General features: G+C 41.9%; 1 protein-coding gene across 2 annotated transcripts in view; it reads right to left on the bottom strand.

Annotated features, from left to right (window-relative positions):
* Positions 1-14,263, bottom strand: part of Lca5 (lebercilin LCA5) — a 48,241-nt gene that overhangs the window by 23,913 nt on the left and 10,065 nt on the right. For both annotated transcript variants that reach the window (XM_052187729.1, XM_052187730.1), the window contains exons 2-3: positions 9,271-9,637; positions 5,861-6,390 (exon numbers count right to left, since the gene is read on the bottom strand). In XM_052187729.1, the coding sequence (XP_052043689.1) occupies positions 5,861-6,390; positions 9,271-9,469 (729 nt within the window). In that variant the 5' untranslated portion in view covers positions 9,470-9,637. The remainder of the gene's footprint in view (positions 1-5,860; positions 6,391-9,270; positions 9,638-14,263) is intronic.

The raw sequence follows: 14,263 nt of genomic DNA, 5'->3' as shown, positions 1-14,263 counted from the left end.
AAACATCAAAAATGAACACAAACAGTCCTCGGCAGCGCACAGCCAGTCAGCCTTAGGGAAAGCACACACCACGCCGGCTGGAGCAGTGCAGGAACGCTACTGCCAGACCCAGCCAGGGGCCCTCGAGGTATAGTGTGTGAAACACGGAATGTCACAAAGAAGCCCCTCACTGGCTCAAGCACCAACTGCCTCTCTTAACCAATTACTGCCTTTAACCATCACCAACTAACCTGAGGAAAAAAATTAGATTGGAAGAGACAAAATGTAAGAAGTTATGTAAGGCCACATTTCCTAGCCAAATTACAAACTCAATAAGGACAATTTTAATTTCTGGGTTGATTAGTAATAATTACATACAATGAGTCAGACACCAAAGGTGTTGTGAAGGATAAAAGAATAAGCTAAGAGGTAAAGAAGAATTCTCTGGAGGGGGTGGCTCCAGAAGTGACACCACTCAGGACAGAGGGAATAAAGTGTGGAGGTAGATGTGACATTTGCTAACAGCACAGGAAGGTCCCTGACTGCATGTTATTTACACAGAAACAGCTCTGGTCAGATCTCACACTGAGACACAAGCTCGTAAGTCCACTATCTAAGACTTGGATCATTTCTAAAATCACATTGCTTCTTTGTGTGCATAAAACATTGAACTGAAAAATCTATTTTTACAATAGAAATAAGCTTTGAATTAAAAAACTTTAGAAATGATCTGAGAAGATAATTGAGACTATTTAGAAATTAAAACTGAGTCAAATACGTAGACACCTTGCATGTGGAGTTGGAAAATTCAGCAGCTAAGGTGGCCGTCAGTACACAGTGATCTACGCATAAAGCAATTCCTATCAACGCTCCAGGCTGTGCTCACACACACAAGCTCATTTTACAAAACACACAGAGGCTGAGAGATGGCTCAGTAGTGAGGAGGGCTTGCTGCTCTTTCAGAGGACCCAAGCTGGGTTCTCAACATACAAATCTGGGAGTTCAAAACTGCCTGTAACCCAACTGCCAGCACACATACACACACACACACACACATAAAATAAATCTTTTAAGACAGGAAGAAGATTTAATGTAGATTTAAAAAAATTACAGAAGCCGTAAGAAGTCACTCTCTGTGTTAAGGTTCAAGGGTGTGTGATAACAGAAGGCAGATATTTAGGTCAGCGGCACAGCAGTGCAGATTAGAGAGCAGAAGAAGCCCTTAAAACTATGTATGACTGGTAGTTATAAAAATGAGGGAAGTGGGAAGGGGTGGGTGGGAGAACAGAGGGAGGGAAGGGGGCTTATATGACTTTCAGGGAGTGGGGGTCCAGAAAAGGGGAAATCATTTGAAATGTAAATAAAAAATATATCGAATAAAATAAAAATACATCGGAAAAAAAAAAAGAGGGAAGGAGGAAGGGCTGGCTGCCTTTTCTAATAGCACTAGAGCAGCGGAGACCTGATTCTTGGGCCTAACCCCAACTTCTTACACAAAAACTCAAAATAAACCACTATCTTACATGAAAAACATAAAACACAGTGCTTATAAACTATTGAGCTGTACACCTTAAACATATATATTTTGTCATTTATTCCTTAATAAAGATTAGAAAATAAACTACTTTTGGTAATAACACAGGAGAAAACCTTTAATGCTATTAACAAGGGAAAACAGAGGTGACTGGTTCTTAGACTTGACAATAAGGCACAATAGATCAAAGGAAAATCTGTTACAGTGGGCCACAATGAAATTAAAATCTTTCCTTCTTGCAATATTTTTCCATCTGTGAAGATGGTAAATAAAGTCATAGAGTGTGAGAAAAGATTTGCAAACCATACATTTGAAAAAAGGTTTATATCAAGAAAAATAAAAAACCCTCAAAAATTAACATAAAAAATAAAACTGCACACAAATAATTCATTTAGCAAATGAGGAGGGGAAAAAACCCACGAAGAACAAAATAAAAAAAGATATTGAATAAAAATCACAAACCAGTGTTCAACTCCAAAATCTTATGAAAATGCACTTCAACAGAACAGCAAAGTGCTGCAGGCCTGTGAGATGGAGGTAAATACAGGGCTAATTCCAGATGCTGCTGAGAAGAACCACAGTGGAAGGCACTGCTGTCCTGGAAAGGTGCTGGGAGTTTCTTCGCAGACAAGCAGACTTATCCTACAATCCAGAACATGTATGTCCAGCACACATAGCAGAGAAATGAAAGCCATGTTCATACAGACAATGTATACATGAATGGTCTTAGCAGCTTTACTGGTTAGTGTGAAAACAAGGGGGGTGATATCCTTCAACTGGCTACGCCATGACATTCTGTCACTACACTGTCAGTCACGACTCAGAAATCAAAAGCCACTGCGTTACCTAACAACTGGCGTTAGGGCATAAGTGATGTATGGCAGTGTCAAGCCTCTATAATAAGCAACTCCAGTTCTATAGCAGTCTTGAAATGACAGAACGATAGGATGCCCATCAGTGAGTGCACTGGCTGGTTTTGTGTGTCAACTTGACACGGGCTGGAGTTATCACGGAGAAAGTTTCTCCATGAGATCCAGCTGTAAGGCATTTTCTCAATTGGTAATCAAGCAGGGAGGGCCCCTTGTGGGTGGTGCCATCCCTGGGCTGGCAGTCTTGGGTTCTATAAGAGAGCAGGCTGAGCAAGCCAGGGGAAGCAAGCCAGCAAGAAACATCCCTCCATGGCCTCTGCATCAGCTCCTGCTTCCTGACCTGCTTGAGTTCCAGTCCTGGCACTCAATAGATTGTTCAGTGATGAACAGCAGAGTGGAAGTGGAAGTGAATAAACCCTTTCCTCCCCAACTTGCTTCTTGGTCATGACGCTTGTGCAGGAAAAGAAACCCTGAATAAAACAAATTGGTACCAGCATAGTGGGGTATTCCTGTGACAACGTGACCATGTTCTGGGGAGGACTGTGGAAGGATTTTGGAACTTTGAGCTAGAACAGCCATTGGGATGTTAAGAGCTCTGTGGGATGCTCTGTAGGAGCTTGGAGGATAATGTTGAGAACAGTGCAGAAGATGAAGACTCTGCTTGATGAAATTTCAGGGGGAAGATTAAAGACTCTTATCAGGGTAATTGCTGTTTTGAGTGTAAATATTCTGTGGTTTTGGTTAGCTGGGGCTGAAGAATCAGCTGTGATTAACAAGATACCAGAAGTACTAAAGCAAAAACTTTGCATTACTAGCACTATTGATGCTGGTTAGCTGCAGGTTAAGAAATTAGCGGTGATTAAGTAGAGACCGACATCATTGAGGTGAAATCTTCTGGGAGTGTTTTCTGAGAGCACAAAGAGGCTATGTTTCAGAGATAGCCAAGGTTGTACCTTGTAGAACTTGGTAATGTATGAGTCACCCAGGTGGTACTGGTTTTGAAGGCATGAAGGGGTCCTGAAGAGCAGCTGAGGCTCGGCACTGTGAGAGGCCATGGAAGGCCATTGGTGAAGGTGCAGCCTCAGTTGCAATTGATGGCCCAGGACTGAAGGGGTCATGCATAGGAGTTGAGGCTTGGCACCATGAAGAGCGCCTATGAGAGGCTATTGGTGACGCCTAGTTGCAGTGGAAGATAGCAGAGTTTTGGAGATGCCAGTACCATGCGATGACCACCAAGAACAGCAGCAGCAATGGAGTGCAGGCATCTGGAGCCTAGAAGACAAGGTGTGTGCTACAAGAGCAAAGCTGGAGAAGTGACCCAAGCTCTTGGAGGAGCCCAGAAGATTGTGAGTGGATCCCTGACATTGGACAGATGAGTCTGATTTCCCTTTTGATTGTGACTGTGCCTTGATATTTTTCTCTCTTAAAGAAAGAAAAGTATTTTAGTGGAGCTCACAGTTAAAAGATTTTGAGTTTTAAAAGATATTGGATATTTTAAAGGGATTGAACTTTGAATATGTAAAGACTGTGAGACTTTTAAAGCTATTTAGATCTTGGGATGAATAAAAAAGTAAGGGTTGAGGCTTAATAGTGATGTATTTGTGTGTCAAGTTGACAAGGGGTCAATTGCACTGGCTGGTTTTGGGTATCAACTTGACACAGACTGGAGTTACCACAGAGAAAGGAGTTTCAGTTGGGGAAGTGCCTCCATGAGATCCAGCTGTGGGGCATTTTCTCAATTAGTGATCGATCAAGGGGGGAGGGCTCCTTGTGGATGGTACCGTCCGTGGGCTGGCAGTCTTGGGTTCTATAAGAGAGCAGGCTGAGCAAGCCAGGGGAAGCAAGCCAGTAAGAAGCATCCCTCCACGGCCTCTGCATCAGCTCCTGCTTCCTGACCTGCTTGAGTTCCAGTCCTGACTTCCCTTGGTGATCAACAGTAGTGTGAAAAGTATAAGCTGAATAAACCCTTTCCTCCCCAACTTGCTTCTTGGTCATGGTGTTTGTGCAGGAATAGAAACCCTGACTAAGACAGTGAGCGTCTCAGGTTAGAGGAGGAGGAGAAAAGGCATTGCTGGTCTGCATCTCGACTGGAGCCATGTCCACAAAAACAAACAAACTAACAAACAAAAAACAAACAAAAAAACAACTGCATGTAATTAAACTGTGCATCATGATACTCATGAGTAGAAAGAGGAGTCTGCTGAATCATCTCACTGTATTAAAACCAACTCCCAGACTCTAATATTGTATGATGGTTATAAAATATGGGGAGACACCAGGTAAAAGGAATAGAGACTCTTTCTATGTAGTTTTTCTATTAACACATTCCATCTACAATGATCTGGAAAATAGGACGTAAAACTGCAAAACAATAACACCTAAGAACAATAAAACCAGTAGCGTTTTTTAAGAGACAGAGTCTTACTACATGGTCAAGGCTGGCTTTGAACTCAGGCCTTCCTCCGCTTCCCACATACCCTCTCCCTACACACAGACTGTTGCTGTGCGGGTCTTTTATGCAAAGGGCTCCCACACTCACTAACCCATCTGATACCTGTGGGCCACCATCCTTCCTTCTCATTGCTTCCCTTTACTGCCACCCCTATGTCCCTCAGCCCACGTGGACCCTTCTTCCCCCAAGACAGTCTTCCTTTTTGCTTTAGCTTCTTGATCACAGTGTTCTAGCACCTTCTCACTGCCCCCTTATGATCTTTCTCCTCCCTCATGAACTTCTAGCTTCGCGGAGAGGGGTTATTTTGTTCAAAGTATTTACTATATATCACTTTTTTAAAAGAGTCAAAAAGCCAAAGAGAATATTTCCAAAAGTGACTAAGATTCAAACTTATCCATCCACATATGGATTATTAATAATACGCACAGTCTTTGACATCTAGCTTTAGATATATAATCTCTCAGGTGTGCGCATGTGTGAAGACCAGAGTTCAGCCTTGGGTTTCCTTCCCAGCTTCTGTCTACCTTGGTCCTTCACTAGGACCTGGAGCTCCCCAAGTAGACCAGGCTAGCTGCTCAGTAAGCCCCATGGACTGGCCTGTCTGCACCCTGTCCCCAGCACTGAAGAGCTCACATCCAGCTACTTGTAAGTAAGTGCTGGTGTGGAGCCCAGGTCCTCCTGCCTAAAGGGCAGACATTCTATACACTAAGCTCTCTCCCGAGCCCCTAAACCCACATTCTCAGTCGTCCTGAATTTCTTTTGTGGTTTTTGTTGTTGTTTGCAACAGGGTATCTATGTAGTCTAGTCTGGTCTCAAATTCACCAAGACGCCCTGGCCACTGATTCTTGAGTGTTAGGACTAAAAGCCTGTACCATCAGCCCAGCTCTGTCCTTCATCTCTATCCCAAAAATTAACATTAAAAACTACTTTCAGGTCTAAGCAAAGGCTGAGCGCGATGGGCTGCTCAGAACCCCACACCCAGTGACAACCAGCCACAGAACACGATGGGAAGGCGTACAATTTTACCTTAATCTTTCTCTCGGTGTCATCTAATTTTAACTCTGCAGAAACTAGTTTCTTGGCCAAATCGTCTCGCTCCGGTAGGTGTCTGGCCTCGGAGATCTTTTTCAGTTTCTGTAAGGAAAATTTCGTCCTAAACAGTTCCCCTTCTGTGTCTTTGACTCTCTTCTCTGTCGCCCGCTCCTTCTCCTGAGATTTTCTCAAGCGTTCTTTGAGCGCAGTAATCTCATTGTTATGGCGGTGTATAAGTTGTGAGATTTCACTCTCTGCATCCTCAAACTTGTTCAGTGCTTTCTCCTGACGATACTGAAGACTTTTCAGAGCCTTGTTTTCTTTGAGCAGCTGGGCTAACTTGACCTGCAGCTCAGACACTTCGTTCTGCAGCTCATTGATTTTCAGAAGTCGTGCAGAGAGAACCCTCTTCGTCACGATGTCTGGGTCTTTGCGAAGTGGCTCTCTGTTGAGGCTTTGGGACCGGAAGCCCACTCGGATCCCCTTTTTGCTGGGTACAGCCTTAGGACTCACTTTCCTAATGGCTAAAAGGGAAACAGTAATAATCTTAGTGAAGGCCATACCTATGCTACAATCTATCCATCCAGAACATATGATACATATGTATATCTGTATGTGTATATGTATGTATGTATATTATACATATGTACATGTGTATATATGTATATATATATATATGTATGTATGTACACACACACATATATAGTTTTTGTTCTTAAAAATGATTTTATAGGCTAAATGTGGTGGCATCATCTTTAATCCCCAGCAAGTGGGAGGTAGACGCAGGTGGATCTCTATGAGTTCCAGGCGAGCTAGTACTAATGTAAAATTTAAATATCAGGGATTTTTTTTTTTAAAGTCTTGATACTATTTAAAGTCTTTTTTTGTTTTGTCTTGGTTTCTATTTAAAGAGAGTTTTGGGGTGAGAGATGGCTCAGTGGCAATGTATTTATCACAGAAGGACCCAAGTTTGCTCTCCACAACCTATGTAAAAAAGCCAGCTACAGTAAAAAGTCAGGCATGGTGGTATGAACTTGTAATCCCAGCACTATGAAGGTGAAGACAAGAAATCCCTGGGGTTTACTGGCCAGTTAGCCTAGCCACTTGGGCAAGCTACAAACCAATGACAAATTACTGTCTCAAAAAACAAGGTAGGTAGCTCCTAAGAAATCACACCCAACTTCCAAACACACACACACACACACACACACACAAAGACATATACACATAAATAGAATGAATGTCGTTTTAAAAGTATATAAAAATTTTAAAAGGATACATATTACATTATATATGTATATACACATATTATAACATTTCTCCAAGTTTTTAAAGTATTTTCACTAAAAATTTATTCAACACAAGTCTCAGGATATATACAGAACTACTCTCTAAAAGAGGTATTTAAAAGCCTATCAAAAGGTTAAAATACAAAATGCAAAACCCAAATAATCAAACAAAACCAACTTCAAAATCAAAAGCCTGCCCGCCTCAGGCCCAATCAAACTCTCTACCTGCTGCCTGTAGATCGGAACATAATGCTCTCAGTTAATTTTACCAGCACCATGGCTGCCCGAGTTCCCCCACACTCCCTACCATGATGATAACAGACTAACCCTCTTGACACTGTAAGCAAGCCACCATAGTTAAATGCCTTTTAATATGTGAGCTGCCTTGGTCATGGTTCATTCACAGTGACAATGACAGAAGTTGGTACCAGGAGTGGGAGTATGGTGGTTTGAGTGAGAACAGTCCCCAGAGGCTCACATTTAAATGTGTGGTCCCTAATTAGTGGAACTGTTTGGGAAGGATTGGGAGGTGTGGCCTAATATTGGAGGAGGGCTTTGAGGGCTCAAAAGCCCATGCCAGGCCCAGACTCCCTCTCTCTCTCTCTCTCCCTGCCTGCCACCATACTCCATGCCATGACGATCATGGACTAACTCTCTAAAATCCTAAGCAACTTCCCAATCAAATGCTTTCTTTTATAAAAATTATCATGGTCATGGGTGTCTCTTCACAGAAATAGAGCAAAAATTAAGACAAGAAATTAATTTAATTTGATCCTATTGCTTAGTCTAAGCAGACAACCTCAGGGTTTAATTCAAAAGACAACACGGAGAAAGTGGGCAAACCAGAGGGGAGATAATAACTGAATTTCCTGACTGCTGCTGTAGTCACGTTTCTCTGCTTCTCAGCAATCTTCTCAAAATATAAGGTGAGGCTTACAAAGTCCCAACTCCTTAACTGGGAGCTTCCAGGGAAGGAAAAGAAAAAAATTCAAGCCAATAATACCCTAGATGCATAAATTATCCTTAGGAATACCAGGTATTTTCTAAGGTTCAACTGGACACAAATTTTGTGGGTGTATAGACTTGAGACCATTACATTAAATTGTAAGAACCAGATTCAGAGAAAGGTTAAAAACAAAGATGATGCTTAGAAGAGGGGGGAAGGGCAAAAGGGAATGGAACAAGTGAAGTACTCAGCTGTCAGTTGCTGGGCATCCTGAGGAGCTGGCCTGGGGTGCTTGAACAGGCGGCTCTCATGGGGATACACATCTTTGTGATTTTCATGTTACTTTTAAATTTTATTTATTTATTATTTTATTATTATCGTTTCCCACTCCCTACCTGGCCTGAGGAAGCTTCAATCATCTGCAGATGTTATCCTAAGTGTGCTGCCTGTATCCGTGCGTCACAGTTACTCCCCTTGCCATAGCTTACTGTTGTGTTGTTCTTACAGACTCTGCATTTTGTTGCTTAGTATGATGGGATCTCCTGGACCCAGAGATTTATTAAAATGAAGAAATTTATCTAATACTACACAGCTAAGCATGCTCCAGAATAGTAACACTTTAATAGCAAAAGTTATGTCTAATAATAGTGTAGTCTCCTTTAAGGCTGTGAATGGCAAACAAACTGGACAATAATGCAGAGTCCTAAGTCCATCCCTAGATCCAAGCTGCACGTTTTCAGTGAGCGCTGTGCTACCTGCCTAAGGTCACAGGTCTGCAGAAGGAAATACCTCACAACCAATTAATGTCGCTGCTTTCAGTTACTTAAAAGCAAAGATATGGGGGGAAAAGTACAACCGCTTTGTAGCTTCTGCCTTTACTGTAAGTGCCTCAGAGATCACAAGACAGTTCCTCAGGAAGAAGAGAAAATGAGCTGTCTCATGGTGCTTTCTTCTATATGAACTTGAATGTAAAAATGCTAATACATGGTAATATTTAAATACAAGCAACATATAATTTATAAAAAATAAAGCCTATTCGAAATGCAAATCAGCCTACCCCAGGTACACAACAGCAAACACGCTAAAGAGAACGCTCCACGCATTCATGCCGGGTCTCGCGGAGCTGCACCTGAGCGGCCAGGTGCCGGGAATCTTCTCTAAACACTTACTTGGGTGATGCACTTGGTTGTCTGACAAGTGTCTTTTGGGATTCTTCTCCCTCGTACTGGCACATGACGTCGTGTGGATAGGCGATGACGGGCCAGAGGACTGTGGTGAGGACCCAAAGTCAGACGAGTAGTGAGAGAAAGGGTGTTTGCCTCCTTTTCTTTCTTGTTCAGCATCTGGGCTTCGGGCTCTTTCCCCCATTGTTTGGAAAAATGACCTCTAGTCACATAGTTTTACAGATTCATGAAAATCCTGAAGAATGTTTTCGTAGCCTTGGTGTCCTGGTAATAATATTTATTTATGTGCAGTTTGTTTTCTTCACAATATGTCTGTAGTCCACACCAGTAAACAGAAGATACACTTCATTCGCTACAGTGTGGAAAGAGAAAGCAGACTCATCAAAGGGTCATGAAATAAGTTCTCTAATCAAAACAGAGTAACTAAAGGCAAAAGACAATGATAAGGAAGATGCTATCTGCAGTATAAGTGCACTGTAAGTGTACACTTTTATATATTAACTTACATATTTGAAATAAGACAGGTTTGTCATGGCCTAGAAGATAACAATCCTCCTGAATAAATGTCAACTGATTTTGATTGCCCTTGAATCCTGAGGATTACAAACACGATCCTAAAAATTTACAAGATAGTACGATCAAATTGTATTATCTATACAATTTGTTTTTTCTATGTAGGGAAGTAGTAAAAAGCCTGCAAATAAGAAAAATACCTAAGACTGACTATAAAAATGGAAAACAAAAGTATAAAGGCTAAAACATACTTGGTGAACAAAATCATCCGTAGCACTTAAGTATGCCATAGCACCCCATAAAAAATAAGGTGAAAATTAAATGAGGCCAGGCAGTGGTGGCGCATGCCCTTAATCCCAACACTTGGGAGGCAGAAGCAGGTGGATCTCTGAGTTCAAGGCCAGCCTGGTCTACAGAGTGAGTTCCAGGACAGCCAAGATTACTCAGAGAAACCTGCCTCAAAAAGCACTCCTCAAAAAACTTAAATGAGAAAAATGGAATGGGGTTACTTTTATAATGAGATTGATTTCTCTCTCTCCTTCCCTCCCTCCCTCCCTCTCCCTATTTAGAAGACAGCGCCTTATTGATGAAGTTACTATTAACAATGGAGTACTTCCTAATATACGAGAAGACATATGCACAAGACAGTGCCATCGGAAGTAGCTGGCCTCTAACTTACTGATATAATGAGGATGTTCCTGGCTCTGTAGTCACTCTACAGTCTGGGACAATGTCCAAGATCTAGTAAGAAAAGGACCGACTGGGTCATGTCTCAGAGGCCCACCACTGGCGTCACATGAGCAGCATGTGAGAAGCCGTGGAGTGCAGAAGGGAGCACTGACAGAGGGCGACACAAAGCTCAGAAAGAGTGCGGGAGGCATTTTTGGAAGCTTTGTCCCTGCAAGGGCTACGCTCCGGTCGATGGTGCCTTTAAGAGACCAGATTTATACAAAGGAATTAGGTCGTGAGAGTATTACCCTGGGAAGGAATTAACCCTGGTCTCCCACAGTGAGTTCTTGAGATGGCAGGTTGTTTATACAAAACCAAACCTAGACCAATAATTCCAGTTACAAGAAGCCTAGCCCAAGCATGATGCCACATAACTGTAATTCCAGCTACAGGAAAGGATGGGGCAGGAAGATCGGGTGTTTCAGAGAAGCCTGGGCAGCTAAGCAAGGCTCAAAGCAAAGCAAAGCAAAGGGGGAGGGTACAGCCCAGCGGTCGAGAGCTCCTCCAACAGAGAAAACAGAGACCTTATATTCAGATGGAGGCCCATGGATCAGGTCTGACCCGTGAATCGCTCTGACTCCGTGTCTCACCATGAGATCTCCCCCACGGAGGGCTCCCATCACCTGCCACGAGGTCCTCACAGGAGACCACAGAACTGCAGCGTCCCAATCTTAGGTTTCCAATCTCAGAACTGTGAGCTAAGTAAATAAACCTTTCTTCTTTGTAAGTACTCGGGTTCAGGTATTTTGTGATGTGACAGGAAAAATATATAATCTCTTATTTAAAAATTAAAAGAATAAATAAAATGTTTAAAGCAATGAGTTCTCTAGGGTAGGGCTGGGCCATAGAACTCTCAAGCATGCCAGTGAGGTTCCACAGTCTGTGTTCTATGAGGTCGCTGACAACCTGTGCAACGGCACTGAAAATAGCGCTGGTCTGACTAAAGAACAAATATTTAGTTTTAATGCATTTGAATTTTAAAAACCACATGTGCTGGTAGTTTTCTTACTGAAAAAAATAGCTATTAGGGAGGAGAGAGCAGAAAACAGGGTCAGGAGAGACACTAACCTCTTTTGTATATAACTTCAGAGCCAAGACTTCAGAAACCATAATTTGGGGGGAAAGGGTTTTTTAAAGCAATTTCTATGAACCAAAAGAAATCAAACAAATAAGGTAACTACTATAAAATTGCTGGCAAAAGTATAAAGTGACTAGTTCAAATTACTTTAAAACACAATGTGCAGGGGGGAAGAGGTTGTCCTTGTGTGAGCATGCACACACACACACACACATACTAGTAAGTACACATTAAAATTTTTTTAAATATGTAACAGACTAATACTTGCATAGCGGGGACAAAGCAAGAAAACAGTTGTTTCGATACATGGACATTGGAATTTTCAATATAAAGAAAAAATAAAAATCACCTTGTATGAGCTCTAACATTCTTTTTGTTTGTTTATTTGTTTGTTTTTTGGTTTTTTGGATTTGTTTTTTTTCGAGACAGGGTTTCTCTGTATAGCCCTGGCTGTCCTGGAACTCATTCTGTAGACCAGGCTAACCTCGAACTCAGAAATCCGCCTGCCTCTGCCTCCCAGAGTGCTGGGATTACAGGCGTGCGCCACCTCCGCCCGGCAGAGCTCTAACATTCTTTTTTTTTTTTTATTCAATATAATTTTTTATTTACATTTCAAATGATTTCCCCTTTTCTAGCCCCCCACTCCCCGAAAGTCCCGTAAGCCCCCTTCTCTTCCCCTGTCCTCCCACCCACCCCCCCTTCCCACTTCCCCGTTCTGGTTTTGCAGAATACTGTTTCACTGAGTCTTTCCAGAACAAGGGGCCACTCCTCCTTAAGCCCCAAATCTGAAATCAGAAGCATCAATAGGAATGCACAGTGACTTTTATCTTTTAATTTTTTTTTAAAGAAAAAGAAAACATTTTATATCTCTGTCCAATGAGAAATACTAGAAACAAGAAACAAACAAGGCATTCCCACAAATCATTTCTAAATATCACCTCCTTGTAAAAAGTCTGAAGGCGAAGGCACACGGATATCTAATACCATGTCTGAAGGAGGAGTCAAGTAAGATGAACTGAAAAATCCGGAATTGTTGGTAATTCTAGAAAGCAAAGAAGTCCTGAGAGGATGTACAAAGGGCTCACGTGCCAACTTGAAGAAGCTCTTACTGGTCAAAGAACACTTTACTCATTTATAAGGTTTACATCAACAAAGAATTAAAACATGAAATATACTTAATTCCACAAGCTCATGAGATGCTAAGTGTACCTCAATTAATGACCTGTGCAAGATGCAGGGCGGGAGGTGGGATTCAGCAGGCATGTGCCTTGCCTCTCTGTTGCCAAAGCTGTATCTCAAAATAATATGAGATAAAAACACTTCTTTATAGAATTAGTTTTAGTAAACAGTAGAAAGGAAATATTAAAATGCAAGATTAGAACTCTGTCATTTTGCAACTACTCATGAAACAATGAGACAAACGGCCGTTGTCAGCAGCCATAGTAAAGAAACACACAGACATGTACCTCCTGAGGGGACACAACTCCCAAGAAAAATGTCCTCCTGACCCAGCCTACAAATCTAGGGCCAATTCACAGAAAGTGCAGGTGGTGGTGACCCTGCAATAAAACATCTTCATGAACAACGTACAACCTACCAGGGCTCAAGATGCTGCCTGTATACTGACTCTTAAGAAACCACCACAGGCTGGGCTCTATGTATGCCATGTCAATTGCAACTCAAACAACTCCCATAAGAGAACACAAGACTCAGCAACCTTACACACTGGCTGGGCAGTAGACGTTAAGGATTACTGTGGCTTCGGGTGAGAGGCAAGTGTGCAAATTGTATTTGTTATGAATCTTTTACCTTTTAAAAATATTTGTTCAAATACTTCCAGATAAAATTAAATGATGTTTGAGGCCTGCTTCAAAATAACCCAGAGAGGTCAGAGAAGAAAGATCACCAACTGTATGAACACGGTGATGAAGAACATCTTCATCATCATGCTATGGTTTCTCTGAATGTATGGGAGTGGGAGAGAAGGGAAGAGAGAACCCTGGTGTCCAATGCAGGGCCTTGAACATGCTAAGTACATAATTTAGCACCAAACTATATCTCCACTGAAGACTTAATACTTTGATCTTAGTTTGATGTATTTATGTCCAGCAACCTCAGGGTGTTGAAAATTCATCAAAGGGTTTGAATTCAACAGTCTTAATGGCAAAGTACTAATACATAGAAAAAACACAACTCAAGTTTAGAGAGAAAACACAACTCAGTCAGAAAAGGGGGTTGCCGTGCAAGTACGACGACCTGAGTTTGGACCCTGACCCGCATTTAAAGTACCAGTCGCAGAGGCGCATACCAGTTACCCCAGTCATTTGCCACTGTAACTGGCTAAGCATAAGGTAGACTAAAGTCTCATGCAATAGCCAACTTTACACAGAGCATCAGACAATGCATACTCTGAGGGTTAAGAAGAATCACGAGACTATTAATAGCAAGGTATATAATCACAAGGACAAGATGCATGTGGCAAAACAAAACACTTTTCCATAGAGGCATATGAACAAATACTAGTCAAGTTTTAATGAGTGATAATCTGAAGTAAACGTACTCCTATCTGCCACACCAGGGAGGAACACAAAAACACATTCCAAGGACTGTTCCGTGTTTGGAAGAAATTGTGGTCAGAAGACTCTTGTCTTGTTCTCT

This window comes from Apodemus sylvaticus, chromosome 7, assembly GCF_947179515.1.
Source record: "Apodemus sylvaticus chromosome 7, mApoSyl1.1, whole genome shotgun sequence".
Taxonomy (NCBI): domain Eukaryota; kingdom Metazoa; phylum Chordata; class Mammalia; order Rodentia; family Muridae; genus Apodemus; species Apodemus sylvaticus.
The sequence above is the reverse complement of the archived record's forward strand: the minus strand, read 5'-3'. Positions and strand labels throughout refer to the sequence as shown.